Below are 19,275 nucleotides of genomic sequence, written 5' to 3'. Positions count from 1 at the left end.
GTCATTTTTTGGGATGACCCCCCCCCCCCAAAAAAAAAAATTGAACAAACAATATTTAGAGTCGATTAAAGAAGCCTCTTCGTTAAACGAAATACCAAGACGAGGGGATTGCCAAAATAAAATCAATGTTATTTCAAGCTATAGCAATCTACCGATTATACGTTGAGAAAATCTGAAAAAAACTAATTATACTGAGCGGCATTACGTTGGATGAAAGCAACCTCTTCGCTGAAGGCTAGTTTGACATGCCAAAAACAATTTTTCAGTTAAGAAAAAATGAGTCCAGAAATACTTCCAGAACATTGTTTTAAGCATAAAGGCAATCATTATGCAACTTTACCTTGGTTCGGCACCAAAATAACACAAAAGTAAGCTAAAAGGGATCAAAACAAAAGATTAAGTACTCACGTTTTCGTCGCGACGTGAAACTCCACGTTCTCACGTTCTCGACCTCAGGGCAACGTCAGGTCACAACGTGTTGTACATGCGCAGTGACTTCTCGAAAGAAATGTCACGTTTCCGGTTACCGTCGTCAGGCCGGCGACGTCTGTTGCTTAAGGTGGCCGAACACAGTTTTCGCGCCCGCTTTTGCTGATGCAATTGAGCGCGCGCACAAGGATTGCAAAGAGCGATCATTTTATTTACTCAACACCCGCACTATCTGTGCTATTTTTTCTCTATTATTGAACGCAGTTTATTGATGGCTTTAGTCTTTTATTACAAAGATATGTTAGAAAAGGTAACGACGCAAAGAAACCAGCAATTCTCAGCTTTCTCTTTGTTACCGAAAGAACCCAGTTAAATGCAGCGCATGCGCAGTTGCTCGAAAAATTGAGACCGATTGCTTTTGCAGAAACTTGCGGATTTCTGACGATCCAGTCGTTAGAATTTCAAGAAATTTGACAAAAAAATAGTTCAGAAACCACGTGAATAATCTATCGCAAAAAATCTGAATTTTGACATAGGGAACTTTTAATAATACAGAACATGCGGTGAAAACGATTTACGACGAATTACGAAAATCGCCTATGTGAAAATTTTATTAGAACAGTGTTGACAGAAGGGATTTAATGTCAATTCAATTCATTTTTTAAGCCTTGTTTATAACCAGCCCCGTTGCCATGGCAACAGCACACACCTTAGCCAAAATGGGAGAATAAACTTTTCTGTGGTTAACCTTGACTCTTGCAAAAAGCGAGCGCCAAAGCACAAATAGCTTAAAAGTAATGGTGAATTAGGCATAGGCTCTTGAAAACTGTGTTCGGCCACCTTAAGGTGCCTAATGGCATCAATGTCATACTCATCATTGTCACTTTCATCCGTTTCACTGCTGTCAGCACTTGCCCTGTTGTCATTTTGTGTCAATGTCCTGGCATTTCTCAGTGTTGGTTGGCCAGCTCTGAGAGGACTCTTCTGCTGTAAGCATGAATGTCTTACAATTGCCTTTACTTTCTCACTCTTGCTGCTTTTCAAATGCTGCTTCAGCCCGTGGTGGTTCAGGTGCTTGTTTAGTTCTGGAACACGTAGCTTTTTACGCTTGGTTAGATCTTCGCACAACTCAGTCCAAGGATAATCCTCATATGATGAGTGCCAGGGAAAGTTGCATTCGAAAATAACAGTAGCTACAAATGCTTTTTGTCGCCAAACGTTTTTTTTAAAGCAGAAGGAAAGTTTTTAATATATAAATTTGTATCCTGCCTTCTATGTTTATTCTATAGCAATTTTTTTGATATTCAAACATTATGCCATTTTAAAGTTTTACTAAAATATTTCACGTGACCCCCCCTTTTTCCCTTATTTTTTTGGGATGGCCCCCCCTCGAAAGCCATTTTTTTTCGCATGGCCCCCCCCCAAATCCCACCAGCACCCCCTACCTTATAAAAAATGAACGGTCCCTAAAGGTTGCAATTATTTGGCTCATAGTCTATCATGTTTAGGAGTTCTTGGCAAAGTTTCTTTTCGAACGTTGCTGAACTTTTTTGAATGACACATAAAGTACCTGCTCCTGCTTGTCGCTTGGTGTTTACATCTGTATACTTAATCTACAAAGGGATTTATTTATTACCGCAGGTGTAAAAGAGAAAAAAGGAAATAAATCACTATTAAGCTAAAAAAGGGAAGAAACTGGCCCCAATCGTCTCAAACACTCGGTTGGTCTTTTAATTCAGCAGGAAGTGAGTTCCACTCGGGTATCGTTCTTGCATAAAAACTGAATTTGTAAGTAATGCTCGCAGGGGTAAAAGTGTTAATTAGGCACCTCAATCTATGAAGCTGTCAAGGTCACGATACATTGTTTTGGAAGACATTTTGTCAAAACATTAATTTGGCGTTATCATTATTAAATTACCATTATATTGATACTAATAAAAGTTATTTGTCACTTTGGATTACAATTCTGTCGTAATGTTCATCGACAAAATCTCTTTTATTTTCATTTTCAGATTAAAGAAGCTGGATGTCCAAAACAGCTGCCAAAATGGATGGGATTGCTAAGGGTTAATTAATTAAGTGGTTTTTCAAAACAAATTATGCGGCATTGCTATGGGATTCGTTACCGAGTCTTACACTGAAAACTACTGCGGTGTTGCATCTTGGGATGTTTAAAGGGTTAATTATGATATCTATATATGGAGTAACTGATGTTGCTTACGTGACCATGGAACATGTCTTTGAGCTGCATAAAAACACAATAAAGTTTATTGAAAGGGAAAATGAGTCGTTTTCAGTCACTGTGGCTAGCCTGAGCAACAGAGTAAGAGCAGAAATTCAAGCGCTCATAACTCTAGGTGACTAAAATCCTCCTACCCTTCTCTACTATCCGACGTTCTGTTCTACTTTCTACTGTTTTAAAGAATGAAGGAATTGTGTAGACAACAGCAGCATTACATTAAGATGAGTTGTGGAGTATCCAGGTAACATTTGTTCAGATAATTATAAACTGAAGGTTTGAGAAAAACTCCATATTCTTTTCCATGCGCGCGTACACGTTTCGAAGGATCAGTTGTACTCCAGTTAGTTCATACTACTGAATCTTCAATTCAACATTTTCGGTATCTCCATCAAGCTATCTCAGAGTTTCTATCGCACAGGTTTGTTCCAGAGTAATTTGCTAAATTTTATGGGTTCAACGGTAATGGAGTGTCTTTCGTTGTTGCGTTACAATCGGTGACACTATTCTATACCCTCCACCCAAAGTTTGTATTTTGTGTTCCGTTTTGCGTTTCAGTCGAGGTTTTAAGTTTTTGGTTGATGTTTCGGACAGGGTATCCTTTATTGCCTGGAGTGGGTCCAGGGATTTAGATAAAACCTCCCCGGGGCAATTCCCATGTAAAAAGGACGGGGGTGCTTGTCACACTTCTTAGCGGTTTTGGTACCTCTCAGGGTTGTTTTCTCTCAGATCCGTAGACTATTTTATGAGAGGAACTTCCTAAACCTTGCACTACCACTTATGGCTTGAATTCCTTTACTTATACAGCGGCTAAGTTCTGGAATGCTTTACCTGACAGATTAAGAGCTATTTCTTGTCTCAATGAGTTTATCAGAGCAATTCGACAACATGAATTAATCGGCTAATTGTAATTTCTTCCAAGTTGATATTTTATTCAATATACATAGTGTTACTTTATTTTGATTTTAATTTTCTCGGAGATCCTAGCCTATTTTTTGGCTATTCAAAATCTGAGATAAAATAAAGTTTTATGTGTGTATGTATGTTAGGGTGTTCAGCTTTAAAACGTCCGCAGCGGGAGCTTTTGTGGTAACTTTTAGGGTATTGAGTTGAAAAAAATATGACAGATAATGTGTTGTTTTAGAGTTGGTACCTCTTAGGGGTGAGAGCAATTTCAAGCCACGCCACAAAACATGGGCCTCGTACCTCTTAGGGGTTCTTTTCAAAATGTCCGAAGCTGTACCCGACTCCATTTTATATGGGAGTCACCTCTCTGGTATAAAACAATCTTACAAGGCAAACGCTGGTATTTTATTGTCGCCTCAATCAGCCTATACATGTGATAGCAAGGCGTTTTACTGCTACTGCGCATGCTCAGCTTTCAGACACCCCAAGCACCTTGAACTGCAGCAATAAAGTACTCATCGCTTGGATAAAGTGTGGCTCTTTGCTCGGTATAATGTTCAATGAACTCCTCTCTAGTCACCTCAACTGGCTGAAAGTAAAAATACAACAACCAGTGTTAAAAGAATTTTAAAATGAATGAATGAACGAAGGAACGAACGCATGCGCGCACTCACGCATGCGCGCACGCTTGCACGAACGCACGAATGCACGAATTAATGGATAAAAGAATTAAATCAATTTCTAACTCTGATCAGGAGGTAGTTGTATCTATAACCTGTTAAAAGATATGGAGCTAAATAATGGGAAATGCAAAACTCTTCCTCGGCAAAATAAAAATTGAAATCATTGTTGATGCGCTGAAAAACTCTCTCACAGAGTTTTGTAAGACTTAATTTACAGTCACAGTAACCGCTATGTCTTAAGACATTAAAAACGTCTGACAAGATTTTGTGAAAATCAGCAAAAGATTACTGCTATATTTGTTATGGTAACCTATGCTGCCTAGAAACCATTTCAAAATAAAACTATAAGTCTGTGCTATTTTAATTTGTTTCAATTGATTCGGGTGATTACACGATAACAACTGAAGATTGTATTCTGAGCAAATGTCTTCTTTCGACCTCGACCCGGCCTGTCAAACCTTAACTAAGAAGCACAATTGTCCTACTTACCCCAGCTTTTGCGTCACTACCGTCATATTGAGCCAGATACTCATCAAAACTTTGTTCGTCACTGGCTTGATAATACCTTAACATGTAAAGTTCTTAGTAAAGTGGTTTCTAACAGTGAAAGAAGACCGCGCTGTCTCATTTCAGCCGTCTTTATAGCACTCAATTACAATTACAAAATCTCTGCATAATTTTAATCTGAAGAACTTTTTTCTTATGTTATTTTCACTCTATTCTGACGTCCTAAGTATAGTCTGTTTTTGTTACTTCCATCATCTGTTCCTGTCCAGTTCTTTCCTTCCCTCCCTCCCTCCCTCCCCTCCCCTCCCCTCTCGTTCTCTACCTCAGTCCTCCCTCTCACCTTGTTTTGCTACTGGACTGGAACTGAGGCTAACGCCGGCGCGTCTTTTCAAATGCAAATGACATTAATCTCTCCTTAAATGATGCTCCTCCGATTGAGCCTCCATTGCAAGCTAGTTTCAGTCCAATACCGAGAATACGAAGACGGCCTATTGAGGCTTCTTGTGCTTTTCTTCAGTTGTTTTATAGTGTATAATGAACAGTTAAAACGCAGACAAAACTTACTTTCTCAAATCTTCAGATGTAATAAGTCCATCTCCTGTTTTGTCTAACTTGGCAAAAGCCTTCTCCACAACCTCCAAGCATTTAGCAGACAAAGGCTCCTGCATGCCAATGGAAAAAAAATGAACTGTCAATAAGGAGATGACCATGAACTTAGACAATAAATGAGCAAAATAATAAAACAAAATCAAACGAATTATACAGGTAGAAAATACTCGACTCACACCACCTCGCATACAAAGTGTTAATGATTGAATATACTCCCAGAACTGGTCATCTTTGGAGTCGTTTCGGCCAATACATGGGAGAAGGAGTTTTAAAACTAAAATACAAATGAAAGGTATTGCTTACCCTCAGCATATTAAGAAACTCGGCGAGACTGAGGTATCCAGACTTGTCTTTATCAAGTTCATCAAAAAACGTCCTGCCTTCCTGTAGTTAGTGACGTGAAATATTTGCATCGGTTATCATAACAGACACAGCTATTAATCGTCTTTTCCAAAAAAATTAAAATTATCAGTGAAAAACGTCCTGATAACAATAAAGTACTATCAAAGTTCTACTTGCCCATCCTCACAGACCCAAAGACACCTGACCCGATGTAAGCTGACTTCAAAACAATGCAACGAAGATTGACGAGAACGATTGCAAGTTTTCGCAACGTCGATTTTGCCACTCGGCAGTGCTCGGCTGACTTCGTCCCTTCCCGACTAACCGCCTCTGGGTCAGTGAGGTTGCACTGGCAGATGCTTTTTTGACAATATTGTCAATATGGAAGTCCCGCGATAAGCTCTCAGCCAAATCAATATGCTAAGATACTTGTAGGTTTTAGCTCTTTCTAGGGAATGTTCATCGATTTTTACATCAAACTGGTGGTTTAAGTTAAGCAATTTGTTCTGACTACCAATAAAAGAATACCTAGTTTTTTTGACATTAAGACTAAGTTTATTAGCTTGTAACCTGGTCTGAAGTTTGACTAAATCTCTATTTAACTTGGATTGTAAGTCTACTGGATCACTAGCGCATATGTGTGTCGTCGGCATACATTCTTGACACAGAGTATAGGAGGCACGCAGGGAGGTCGTTTATACTACTAGCTGAATCACAAGTAAAAAGGCTGGAGATCGATTGCTGAAAAGAGTAAATAACTGTTACAATCTGCGGCGTTTCTCAACCCACGATTGATAAAATTTTTAATATTTTTACAGAATATTCTATAGAAAATCTAGAAATTTATGTTTTGGTTTCATGGAATTTTGAAGAAGGAATAGGCTAAAATCGCACAGTTTGCCCCTGAAAAATGTAAAACTTAGAAAGTACCATACATTTCTTGTATAAAGGGATTTTTGGCTCATCTTCAGTGTAAAATCCTATACAACTCACCAACAAGAGAAATAATATAAAGTAGAAAAACTGTATCTCCCAAATTTAGAAAACCTTCACAGGTTTTTACAACGAGTTACGGCCTTATTCCTGGCTTGGCTAAATCAGGAGCTATCAGCTTTTAACAACTTTAATTTTAAGTTCTTTTTAGCGGAGCTCAAGCCCCATACTCATATAGGAAAGAAAAGGAAACCCATGAATGGATTTTCTCATGGTTATCATGGCTAGCAGTCGTAAAAGCTCCAGCTAAAAGGGTTGACAGAGACATGCAGCCTTGCTTTAGCGTACTTCTTTGATATTGGACTTCCATTTTATGGTCAATTGACACCTATCAAAACAAGGTATCCGCTAACCAGTATCTCGTGACCATATTGCGGCCTCAAGTTTAGAGCTCATCGAGATTACGTGTTACGTGCTGACCAAGTCCTGGTTTTTCGATTGGATCACGGGCTCATGTCAGGTTAACTTGTTGTAAACAGGGCCGGGTTGTTCGGAAGCCGGAACCCACGATTTAACAAAGTTAACCGAAGCATCAATTTTTCTTGTGTTCAAATGTTTTCCACTGCTTTTGTTCTGTGTAGTCTGAGTTTAGTCAAGCTCAAAACAGAGAGGCAAACAATATAAACAGAAAACCTCACCGCAGAGTTACAAAACTCAAATCAAAATTCTCGCTTTTCCTGGGTTAGCTTAATCGGGCATTGAACAACCCGGCATAGGAGCTTCGCAATTAGGCCTGGCTAAATCTATACGTTATCGTTATTCAAAGAACGGTTATTAAAAAGTCAATATATAATCAGTGCCTATACTGACCTCAGGAGTCACTCCAGTCTGGTAATCGCGCATCCCTTTCATGAAATCCTCAAAACTCAACTTCTTGTCTCCATTGTCATCAAACAACTTGAAAGTGCTTCAAAACAAATTCATTTAGTAACATGGTGGATCGATAATTCTGGTATACCAGAAAGCGTACATCAGAGAGCTACAGTCACCAAAGAGAACAAAACATGAAAGCAAGAAACATAACAATAGGGAAAATTCATTGATTGAAACATGCAGTAGTCAGACCTGAGTGTATGTTTGAATAGTGCCACGCGATACGTCACTCTAATAGGCGACCAACTTTGGTCCCAGTCAATTTCCGACTAAACATTTATTGCTTGTGGATACATTAAGCCCATTTGCGAGCATCCTTACCTCCGTTTCAAGACGAGTCTTGGAGCACAAACTTTCATATGGCAAGGAGTTTTCTCGCACGTTCATTGTCTTGCAAATCAAATTCATTTCCACATGACAGGTTGTTCACCAGGACTCCAATTTTGAAGCGGAGAATCTCGGACATGGCTTATTTTATAAATTGTATTTTTAGTGGGTTTTGGCCCTGGTTAGTAGCAACTTGTGTTTGATATCTTTTTCCAGTATTGGGACAAAAATTAAACTTTACCAAAATGTTCAACTTACTTCGCCAATTTTCTTGCCCCAGTTGTGCCTCTTTTCTCACAAGCAACCCGGACTTTATTGATGATTGCTTCCATTTTTGAGTTTGGTTAATATGTTTAAAACCTGTTTTAAAACAAAAACCACAGGAAATAAATTTCAAATTACAAAGTCTAAAGTTACCTGGCAGAATGTATGGTGCGCTTTGCTGTAATTTTTACAAAAAGGTTTTGGTAATAATAGCCTCCCTCCGGGGGGGAGACACTTCCAGAATGTGCGGCCCGCTTCCCAAAACCCATACCCTATTTATGACCAAAATCTGCGATTTTCCCTACCCTATTTATTACCTGACCAAAAATTCGAAACCCTATTTATAACACGACCCTTATATCAAAACCCTGTTTCAGACCTGCCTTATAATTAGTTCCCTAGTCCAGACCAATGTTAAAATTGCCGTAAACAGAACAGACCACGCTAAACCACATTTGATTTGTTAAATCGATTACCAATGACGCGGTAAAAAAATTTTATTATCGAGTGACTCGTGCACTAAAAAAGTGAAAGATATTTTCGCTTCCAATTGCAAATGTAGTGTTTATTTGGATAGAAGTGTTTCCTCTGAGTAGAAGTGTTTCCTGTAATTTCCAGCAGTAGCTTTGCAAGCGGTATTGAACAGAAGATGACAAATTAGCATACTGCAACTGAAATGCCGCTATCATCTCTGCCCACAAATCGAATATTAATATTATTTTCAGCAAACTAGCGCAGTCAGTGAAGCACAAGTGTATTAAGGTAAATTGGACAGCAAACACTTGTTAAATATTGTTTCAGGAATTGCAACTTGATTATCAGACAGGGGCAAATTTAGTTTTCTTAAATGGACACACCCAACATTTAACTTAACGGTACTGAAAATAAATATCGCTACACATAGCAAATCTCACAGAATGCCTTTAAGAAGAGGAGTAAAGTATTATTTTAAATGACTACCTCAGTGGTAAACATTTGGGCACGGAAAGGTTCAAACTAAACATAATGTCAATGGAAATTTCCATGGTTAACTAAGGCTGTTAAATTATAAATGCAACGCCCGTACGGATATGCTTGTTCGCATGTCAATAATACAGTTTTGTGTGTGTGTGTGTTTTTTTTATGTCGAAGAGAGAAATCAAATAGGCAGGGGCCCAGGAGTAAACAAGGTTAATGTCAATCTACGAAAGAAAAGTTTGTTTAAAAAATATTAAGGTTGGACGACTTACCTCTTGGAAAGACAGATCACAGCTACAATGTTAAAGAAACGTGAAACCGACGCATGAAAAGCCTTTTATATACAAGGGGGTGTTTGAGTGTTTGAATCAGCGAAACTATTGGCTCTTATATGTAACCACTAAATTTTCTCCGGTTCCTATTGGTTTAAATTGATCACGTGACGCGATAGTGTTCATCCACGGAGAGACACTACCAGCCCATAGTGTCCGTCCGAGGAAAATACCCGGATGGATAGTACTGTTTCGTGAAAAATCTCTGTAAACAAGCGAGCTTATAAAAAATAAACAAGTGAAATTTTATTAAGTGGGTTTTGTTTATTTTCCTTTTTAAATTTTACATTTGGCTTTCACGGCTTCCTTCTAAACAAAGTTGAAAATAATTCAATATGATTTTGAACTGGCGCGCGGAAGAAAATTTAGTGGTGTACAATAAAGGCAATAGAGTGTTTCTGTCGAGTAACTATCGGCTGATAGTTGCCCCGCGGAAATTTCATGTTCTTAAAACAAATATGCTAGTTTTAAGAACATCAAATTTCCGCGGGGCAACTATAAAATAGAAATAAGATATTGTAAACAAGCACAAAAATGTGTCTATCGCTAGTGGGATAACAATAAGAATGTAAAATAGTCCCTTTGTAATAAAATTTGTGTACCAAGCAACTCGCTGGTTGCACAACATTACGTTCTTTTATTACAATGAAAGTTGGCAATCTAAACATTTGCACGAGGTTAGTCTCAGAAAGCAAATACCTCTATCTGGCGGAGACTAGCCATTTGAGATATTAAATATTTGATATGTTACCTGCATTTGGCACAGTGGGCATCAGGTGGACAAAATACAGCTTATATATAAGCTTAGTTTTCCCGGAATGTAAATATTTTATTTTGGAATTCTTTGCAGTATATAATTTATACATTCCATTGGTTATCACGGAATTCTCGTAGCTGTAGTCAAATGAAGACAACGTGCAAATCTGCTATTTGAAAGTGAAATAGGCACTCGGTGGCTTCCATTTTCGGTCACCGGAACTGTCTACAAGTTGCTCGGCAAGTTTTCATAATTTGAAAAACTTTTTTTCCCTTCGGGCAACTTTTTACATACTCATTCTGAGAAATTTGAGAACTTTAAGTCGGATCATATTTACAATCCAAAATCCTCGTTACTTTGTGGTTGGGCTGGAGTTTTCCGGGGCTTGGTAATTAGCCAGCACCCAAGCCCTTCACCTTGAGACCTGTCTGGTCCGACGAAAAGCTAGGGTTACTGTGTGCGTACGAGTGAGAGGCCCTATTCCCCTTAAAAACAACATTATTATTGTCGTGTGTTATTTTCAGTTGTTTATCTTTATTTCTGAAAATGTCGGAAAATGTCTACAGTAAAGTTTACAATTACATGTATTATTGAGTGGGCTTTACGTTTTATTGGAGGAACACAAACAGTCCTTCAAATAGCATAAATTAAAAAATAATAATCACCATAAAAAGTTATGAAAAAAAATATTTTCTTCTGAGATCACGAAGGGTTCGAGCAACATAAAAACAACAAGACTGAAAGAGGGCGAACACTTTCTCGCTTACAACTAATAAACAAAATAAAAAACGTTGTAGGTATATCATCGTTTCTCTCTCATGATCAACATTGAGATTCTCCTTATTGCTTTCCATACATTGTGAGTAATTCTCCGTTGGAGAATCTGTTTCTCTATGCAGGCTCTACCATGTGGTGAGCAAGTCCTACAGTATCACAGACTACCAGCTTGAGTGCGTCGCAATGGGGTAAAAAGAAAGTAAAAATTGGTCATTAATTTCCATGAAAGTTATATTTATTTTAAGTAAATATAATGTTTCTGAAAGCATTAAATGCTGTCACAATTGTATGTACAAATTCCTGTGATGTTGCATGTGCTCTATAGGAGTGGCTACTCCAAAGGCTGCCAACAATCAACTAATTTCTAGACCACCTCTCCATGGCCACCAGCACTGACTGTACACCACATAGCTCTGTAGTTCTAAGTTGTACAATTCTAACAGGAAGCTTGGCGCATATTCACAGTTTGTAGGCATTCTTCATCATAAGGAGGAAGTAAGCATCATTGTCTATAGAAGCACTGACACCAGCATAGTAGTTCATGAATTCATCTCGAGTAATCTGGAAAATAGGAAAGACAAATGTTTGCTTTTAAGGTTCAGTATGACTGGTATGTTTACTAGACAAAGTGTATTTAATGATGTATGCTTTGCAGCTTTTTTTCTTGTCTGTAACGTTCATGTTTGATTGTAAATACTATTTGCAAGGCCAAAACATCATTTCAGAATACCTGAAAAGGATAAAACGAAACGTTTTCCACTTCAAATGAAGTTTTCAACATCACCCTGATGACAACTTCGTTTGCAAGTAAGTCAGAAACGTTTTGTTTCCTTTTTGGTACTTTTAAACCATTTTTTGGCCTAATGCTTGTAAGCAATATATCTTGACAAATCAGCAAATAAAGACTTCCTGCCTGTGTACAATATACCATTTGAAAGCCACTGATCATCAAAAGCTACGAAGGGGATAATCATTTTGAGAGACATCATTTTAAAATGTGAAACTGAAAAACTTCCAACACATCTCAACTCTCAAATATCATTGGTGCACCCACGCTGAACTATAGCTCATTTAGCAAGTCTTGCACTCCATGTGCATCTCAAATATTCACAAAGTTATGAAGTTGTGTGCCAATTGGCACCCTTAGGGAGTAAAGTGTTAACTACATGTACAGAGTGTGTAATTACAACAGGTGGCAACATTTCTCCAGAGATTTACATTTTTACTAAACTAACAGCCTACAGCAAATTTCTCTACAACTTATGCATCACACAACTGCAGTGAAATCTTACCCTTCCATCCATTTCAGCACTGCCAACCTCGAAAGTGTTTAAAAACTTTATAAAAATCTGTTCTTCTGTCATCTCTCCATTCTGGTATTTTGGATGCATCTTAACATTGTAAACTCTAAAATAAAGTCATTCAACAGTTGTTAAAAACCTTCATACGATTACCAGAAATTTGTCCCATGTACATCAAGTTACTGTCTATTTAACTGTAGGGCTGCCACCCACCAGAACCAAAAAAAATCCCTGACTTTTCCCTGACTTAGCAATCTTCACTGACCATGCAGGACAATTATTCTGGCCATAAATCAACAAAAATAAGAATGGCTTACATAATTTTTAAAACAAAATTGCCTTGTCTCATGAAAACATCTAATAAAATAATTTGTGGTAACCGTAAGGTAAAATTCCCTGACTTTTCTCTGACTTTGAACAGGGATTTAGAAAGTCCCTGACCTGATACAAAACTCTCTGACTTCTCCCTGACTTTGAATAAAATATAATTTTCCCTGACCAAGGCAACTCTGAACTGAAAATATAGCAAAAATGTTTTACGAGTCAGTTCATAAGGAACTGTCTTGACCAAATGGTCTCTCAGCCTTACAGTGTATATATTAATATAATTCACAAGCCCTGATTGGTCAAATAGTCATTTTGTATGAGGATGTATAAGCATATAATTTGTACATTTCACAAAAGGAATATAAAAATGGTTGCCTTGTAAGCGTTTTTAAAAATGGGTTATTCACTGTTACAAACACTCAAGTGAGTTAGGGAGAATTTGAAAATACTTACAATACATTATAAATACAAAAACCCTTAGAATTCTTGACTCCTAAATTCCCTACAGGTGTGTTTGCATTATGCTACATTGTATGAAAACTCTGTTTGTTTCTCAGTGATGACCTTATCATTACACAATTTAACCAGTTCTTTAATGTCTCTTATAACAATAACACCTACCCCTTGAGGTCCTCAATGGTAATGACTTGATCTCCAGTCTTGTCTAATTTATTAAATGCTTCAGCTATTATAGATTTTCGAGCTTTACTCATAGGCGGCTGAAAAATGACAACACAAGGTTCATTGCATATCTTCCAAATTATGATCCATGAAAACTACTACCATATTGAAGGCTTTCATGCAAAAAGGGCGTATATAGCATTTTGGGCCGATTTTTATTTTTTGCAGGATCGAGCTAATTTTTGGCAGACTGACTTGTTTTGACATGAAAAGCATCGTTGCGTAATTGTTTTCGTTGATTTGCGCTTCGTTTTCAAGAAATAACGTATGCAAAAACACTCAGCTTTCTGAGTGGCATCTCTTGGAGCAAATCCTTCCAAGGTGGATTTCGACGCGGGGCAAACTTAAACCGCTACTTTTAGCAGCTTTGACAGCGTGGTCTTTTTTTAAACCAGAAAGAAAAAACTGACCGACCTCGTATCGTACCAGTGTCATGACAGAACAAACTTGAATCCGGCCTGTTCAGCACCTTATTCGCTTGCGTTAACGAGGAAACAGTGAGAGAATTGCATAATTATATGAATAATAACACTAGTGGCAAATGCCATGCTTTGGTGACTTCATCGTTTAGCAAAACAAAGGTTTCTTTTGTTTTTCGATCAATAAAAGATCTCCAAAGATACCCTTGGAAAACTGAGTTTTTTTTTGCATACGTTATTTCTCGAAAATGAAGCGCAAATCAACCAAAACAATTATGCAATGATGCTTTTCACATCAAAATAAGCCAGTCTGTGAAAAATTAGCTCGATCCTGCAAAAAATAAAAATCGGCCCAAAATGCTATATACGCCCTTTTTGCACGAAAGCCTTCAATTATTTAGTTACTGGTCAGTGTTAGAAATTTTTTATACAGAACAGAACATAATTTTATGCCCTTTCAAATCTCCCTGGCTTTTGGCCAGACAAATGAGATTGCATAATTTGCTTGCACATAATCTGTTGACCTTGGCATACATGAACATGTACATGAAGCACAAAGTATCCTTAGCAATGCATTATGGGGTAATTTTCACAAGCAGATGTTCATTAGCCTGCCGCACAGCCAGAGTTTCATACAAGATATATGATATTTGACCTGTGGGATATCAGAACAAGTTTTGGGTAGCCAGGGCACAGATGGTCTGTACCGGCAGGGTTGACTGTCCTGGATTCTGCAGCCTTCCACATTGCCACGTACCAAGACAGTGCTTCAGTCCACCATAATATTAAGAAAATTACATTTTAGGAGATTTGGTAGGTTTTATTATGCTAACAATAATGTTTCAATAACAAAGTTTAGAATCAAGCCACCAGCAGGTAAGCCCCATTCACACATTGACAGATTAACTCTTGTGAGTCAACAAGACAGTGGGTAAAATTAAATGTGAATATCTTTTATTATTTCATACATCTAAGTTTTTGAAGACAATGTTAAAAGATGTATTTAAACACTATGGTTGAATCACACTTCAAAAATAACATAAATGTGCTTGTAATCAGAAATAAAATAAATTTAACTGCAAAATAAGCAAGTACATATATACATGTCTGTACTGTACAATGTATATTACCTACTGTTATTAAAAATTGATTATAATGTCATCAAACTTACTCTGAGGGCAAGGAGAAACTCATCAAAGTCTATAACCCCACTACCATCTTTATCAAAGGCCAAGAACATCCCTTGTAATTCCTACAAAAAGACATTTGTAGTATTGACAATGTAAATGAATTTGTCCCTAACAAAAATTTTCAGAACTACATGTACATGTATATGCTACATGCCCGCAAATTACCTTAGGTTCCAGGTAAAGACCATAATCACGGATACCCTTTTTGAACTCGTTAAAATCTAATGTCCTGTTTTGGTCGTCATCCATAATTTTGAAAACTCTGAAAAAGAGAAAAAAAGTGTAAGAATCATAAACTTTGATATGCACATGTAAATGCTACATTGTGCATTGTAAGTGATCTGATTGGAAAACTTGATGGCGTGTACATGCATTGTACATGTATGTGCTACAGCTATACCTAAAATGTTGTAAGTGTCTCCATTCCTGGTGAGCTGAAAGACCAGTTCCTCAGTGGAACAACTGTATGACCGTCACATTTGCAGCAGAAAAAGGTGACTGCTGAGTGGGGTTTGCCCACATTATTGCAGACAAGGTATATACAACTTCTCTCTTAAAACTTCTCGACTGATTTAGCTATGACCACAAAATCATGACGGAAGAAGAGGAACTGTACATGTAGATGCTAGGGGAAGATATGAAGGCTTTCACTGCCATGATATCTAAGTCAAAACTTTCAAGGCTGGTTTTCAGTATAGCCATGCAAGCACAAGTGGAAGCATACATATAACTTTGGCTCAAGAGAACTTATTTGACCATGGCCATGAAGACAGACAGACCTACAGAACTGGTTTTGCAGTGGATCCAAAAGGCATGGCAAGAGATACCCGCTGATTTGATCGCGAACTCATTCAAGTGCTGTGGAATATCAAATGCTCTGGACAGCACCGAGGACGAAGCTGTGTGGGACGAAGAAGAAGCTGGAGAGGAGGAAGCAGATGATGAACTGGAGAACGAGTTTGACACGGATGGCGAGGAGGAAGACTAGACATCAACAAATTTCAGGACAACAACAACGGCTCTTTTCAGAGCCACCCGGTTCTTTTCAGAACCACCAAATCTTAAAAACGTCAGTGACCAATGTTTAGTGTCTTTTATTTGTCTAGTTTTAACTGTAAGTTCCGGTAAAATTGCTGTCGTTAGATTTTTTTGCGCGAAAATATTCGGCTACAAGGCGCACCCCAATTTTGGCAAAAACTTCCCAAGAAAAAACAGATTTTCCTCGAAAAAACCGTGCGCCTTATAACCGAGAAACTACGGTAATGCAAGCATACATGTACGCTCAAAGGAAAGGATTACATTTTCCCCCTTCTTTGTGATTAGTCATCAAATTGCTCATGTCGAAACAGACCACAGTTTAAGCACAAGGGTTTGTATCATTGTTACGTGTATGCTTGCACTTAAGGTTGTGCAGGTGGGAACCGGGTTTTAGCCAATAAACATTTAAAAGATCTCACTATAAAAAAGATAAAAGTCTGGACATCTGTAACCAGCTTGACTATGTGACCATTTAATGAAATAATTATTGTTTAACAGTACTTTTACCATCCTGTGTTGATTTTCATGTACAGGGTTGTTCGAAAAGTGGATAATGCTATCCACCAGATAAATCACCATCCAGTGGATAGCATGGTTTGTTTTATTAACACTTATCCACTGGATAGCTACACTGTACTTATCCGGTGGAAAGCGTTGTCAAGCCTTCGAACAACTGAGGCCAGGTCTCTACTTTCACTGTGTTAGTCTCTTGTGGGGTTACAGTTCAGTTTTCACTCTATAACTTATCACTCCTCTTAATGGGTAAACAGTCAAAGAGTTGTCGGTTAAGCTTACATTTTAGCTACCAAGAAATGACAGGGAAGCAGTGCTCTTTGAATAACCGACTGAGTTTGTGTTTTAGCCTGCTTTGTGCGAAGAAATCTGCTTGATCTCAGCGTCCACAACAGTCCAAAAAAATTTTTACCACCAGCTAATAGATGCCAATTCCTTCAGCAAAATAAAGCCAAATAGTTATCTCTATGTACTAAGAATCCAAAAACAGAATGATTTGAAACGGATTTTAAAAAGTAAAAATACGTCCGACCTCTTACCTCCCTATGCCTTTTATCCCAGCAGAACCACGACTAAGACACTGTAGTCTTAGACGTTCTACAGGGTCTTTGGCTTGCTTGGAATTGAGCATCTTTTTACACTTTTGTCTCATTTCTGTATCAGATCTTGATGTTGCAGCCATGTTGTTGTCTATTGTCTGTAACAAATATGGCGCCCTTCGCGAGTCACGAAGATTCTTATTTTTCTGTTACCCTGACAACGACCGCGTGGTACCCAGTTTACTCACTGAACTGGAACCGTGGGCTCAAATTGTCGAGTCTGTTTTTCCGGAAGATTTTTAAAAATAATAATTATTTCCGTGTTTCAATAGTAACAGAAATAGAAATATTCCATTTATACTTGTTAGTTTTACGCCAGATTATATCATTTATTATCAAAAGTTATGAGAGGAACTTCTAGGATTTTTCTGCTCGCGGAATTATTCACGCATCAAGTGGAATAATATGGAATAAAATGAAACAGCTGCTGCTGAGGAAACTATGAAAAGCGAAGAATCCAACAGACAACAAATAAATGTGTTTTGTCCTATACAGAACACATTCGGTTTTTATAAGAACATCGTTTTTCCGGCTGAGGCTAAATATTCATATTTTCCCGCCGATTTTAGGCTGAAAATATTCTTATTCTATCGAATGTATTCAGCTAATTAGTAATTTTGTAGCCAGCCTGCAGGCGTTAAAGCCTGATGTTACGCACGTAATTGCAGTAATGTTATTAGCGCTGAAAATACGGCTAGTGCTGCTTTTCTTGTTTTTGGCTAGTTTTGCCGTTTAGAAATAGTTTTATACGGTTTAGTTAAAAACATATAACTGTACTTTTTTCAACACACAAAATTATATTCTTTCAAAATCCCAGCCTTAAGTTTAATATATATACTCTTAAATATTCTATATATTCTTATATAAAAAAAAAGAGTGCACAGCTCGAATACCGCCTTTTGGTAGTGTAAGATTCAACTATGCTATGGTGATGCCAAACAAGATTTCAGACCTTGGCCTTGATAATTCTCGGTGTCACGTTCAGTCAAATTGAATAATTTATCATCTATACGGCTAGCCCAGGATGCTGGATGGCCTAGGTAAAACCGGTAAAACCGTGTACGCCATACTAATTATGAGAAATAGATTTGCTATTGAGACCAAAAATGAAGGGATAATTCTCATTCGGTGGTACGGCCACTCACAGAGGTCCGCACAAACCATCTGCGAACTTATTATTCCTTTTTCAGCGACCAACATGCTTATTTACTTATTTTCCAATTAACCTGATAATCTTGATAGCCAGCCTAAAGAATCAAATCGCTGTACTCGGGCTTTTTCTATACCGCGCTAGTTCGGTTGCGACGGGCAGGCTTAACCATCCGATCTTGTAAGTTAAATGTTTGTAGGTCTTTAATTTGTTGCGGCCAGTCTAACGGATTCAAGCAAGCGATAATGTACTGAAATTTGACGAAATTATAGGATGACCTTACCTTCCCAGTCCAAGTATTCCGTTGGCACCTCGAGCTAAACATTTCATCCGTAGTGCTTCTTTAGGATCTTGGATCTTTGACATGGTTTGTTTTGCTGCTTTGCGCTTCAGTTCATGATTTCCTCGGTCTGTAATCATTATTGAGGAGTTTGAAAACTACCGATGCTGGCAATGACCATCAAACTGTCTGATTATTAATCCTTTCTGCGAAGGTAACTCGAACTAGGGCTACTAGAGGCGTATATATGTTCTTGATTCTTGCGATCAATGGATCAATGCTATTGAAACTATTTTGAATCACCCTGGAGACAAATACTCGTCCATTCCATAATTCATAGCACGCACGTAGAAGTCAAGGAACTATAGGAACATAAGAATGTAACACCAGGTGTGAAAAACAATGAAGACATATTTGAGAAGAAAAAAAGCTTGCATACAAAATGAATATTTTGTTTTTCTCGGTTCTTTTAATCATCGAAATGAATACTATGCCCCTGGTTCTGCGATGATGTGAACCCAGTACTTCCCACATTAATCGTCGAACGCAAAACAAAAAGCGGTTTCGACTGAAGATGTTTGGGGGAGTGTTGTGTCGATTGACGTGCTAGCTTAGGTAGTTTTTGTTACGTCAACCTGTTTTGGCAATATCAGAAATTAAAGGATTAGGAGTTTTATTTTTCCCTTCCTTGGACTGCACTCTTGTTCATCAGTGTTGTCAGGTTCTCGTTCAACAGAACTATTTTTACACCTTAGTGAATAAAGGTACTTCGGAATTAGTAG

At 37.9% G+C, this 19,275-nt stretch overlaps 3 protein-coding genes across 5 annotated transcripts in view; 1 reads left to right on the top strand and 2 right to left on the bottom strand.

Moving 5' to 3' along the window:
• Positions 1-2,712, top strand: part of LOC110046190 (coadhesin-like) — a 13,990-nt gene extending 11,278 nt beyond the window's left edge. For both annotated transcript variants that reach the window (XM_089287202.1, XM_089287201.1), the window contains exon 12: positions 2,442-2,712. In XM_089287202.1, the coding sequence (XP_089143328.1) occupies positions 2,442-2,446 (5 nt within the window). In that variant the 3' untranslated portion in view covers positions 2,447-2,712. The remainder of the gene's footprint in view (positions 1-2,441) is intronic.
• A 1,245-nt stretch (positions 2,713-3,957) lies between these two features.
• LOC110046196 (calcyphosin-like protein) lies at positions 3,958-9,484 on the bottom strand. The gene is made up of 7 exons (XM_089287200.1): positions 9,402-9,484; positions 8,167-8,268; positions 7,519-7,615; positions 5,677-5,757; positions 5,329-5,426; positions 4,747-4,822; positions 3,958-4,163 (listed from the first exon to the last, which is right to left on the bottom strand). The coding sequence occupies exons 2-7, from the start codon at positions 8,238-8,240 to the stop codon at positions 4,050-4,052; spliced, it is 540 nt and encodes a 179-aa protein (XP_089143326.1). The 5' UTR covers positions 8,241-8,268; positions 9,402-9,484; the 3' UTR covers positions 3,958-4,049.
• A 1,248-nt stretch (positions 9,485-10,732) lies between these two features.
• On the bottom strand, positions 10,733-18,693 carry LOC110046154 (calcyphosin-like protein). 2 transcript variants are annotated; one of them, XM_089287199.1, is made up of 6 exons: positions 18,497-18,693; positions 15,079-15,175; positions 14,895-14,975; positions 13,245-13,342; positions 12,288-12,402; positions 10,733-11,556 (listed from the first exon to the last, which is right to left on the bottom strand). In XM_089287199.1, exons 1-6 carry the CDS (start codon positions 18,631-18,633, stop codon positions 11,455-11,457), a joined length of 630 nt encoding a protein of 209 aa, XP_089143325.1. In that variant the 5' UTR covers positions 18,634-18,693; the 3' UTR covers positions 10,733-11,454. The 2 variants fall into 2 exon arrangements, with proteins under 2 accessions (XP_089143325.1, XP_089143324.1); XM_089287198.1 differs by lacking the exon at positions 18,497-18,693 and adding an exon at positions 17,004-17,213.
• Positions 18,694-19,275: the final 582 nt, after the last annotated feature.

Source organism: Orbicella faveolata, unplaced genomic scaffold (genome assembly GCF_042242905.1).
Source record: "Orbicella faveolata isolate gen_17 unplaced genomic scaffold, um_ofav_v1 contig_14, whole genome shotgun sequence".
NCBI lineage: Eukaryota > Metazoa > Cnidaria > Anthozoa > Scleractinia > Merulinidae > Orbicella > Orbicella faveolata.
This window is presented reverse-complemented; position numbering and strand designations above follow the sequence as displayed.

Coding starts and splice junctions, on each gene's coding strand:
- LOC110046196 (XM_089287200.1), bottom strand. CDS start 8,240: ATGGAAGCAATCATCAATAAAGTCCGGGTTGCTTGTGAGAAAAGAGGC. Junction 7,616..8,166: donor GGGGCAAGAAAATTGGCGAA/GTAAGTTGAACA, acceptor TTTGTTTTGAAG/CACTTTCAAGTTGTTTGATG. Junction 4,164..4,746: donor GTAGTGACGCAAAAGCTGGG/GTAAGTAGGACA, acceptor TTTTACTTTCAG/CCAGTTGAGGTGACTAGAGA.
- LOC110046154 (XM_089287198.1), bottom strand. CDS start 17,146: ATGGCTGCAACATCAAGATCTGATACAGAAATGAGACAAAAGTGTAAA. Junction 13,343..14,894: donor AGTTTCTCCTTGCCCTCAGA/GTAAGTTTGATG, acceptor GTCATTTTTCAG/CCGCCTATGAGTAAAGCTCG. Junction 11,557..12,287: donor GTGCTGAAATGGATGGAAGG/GTAAGATTTCAC, acceptor CCTATTTTCCAG/ATTACTCGAGATGAATTCAT.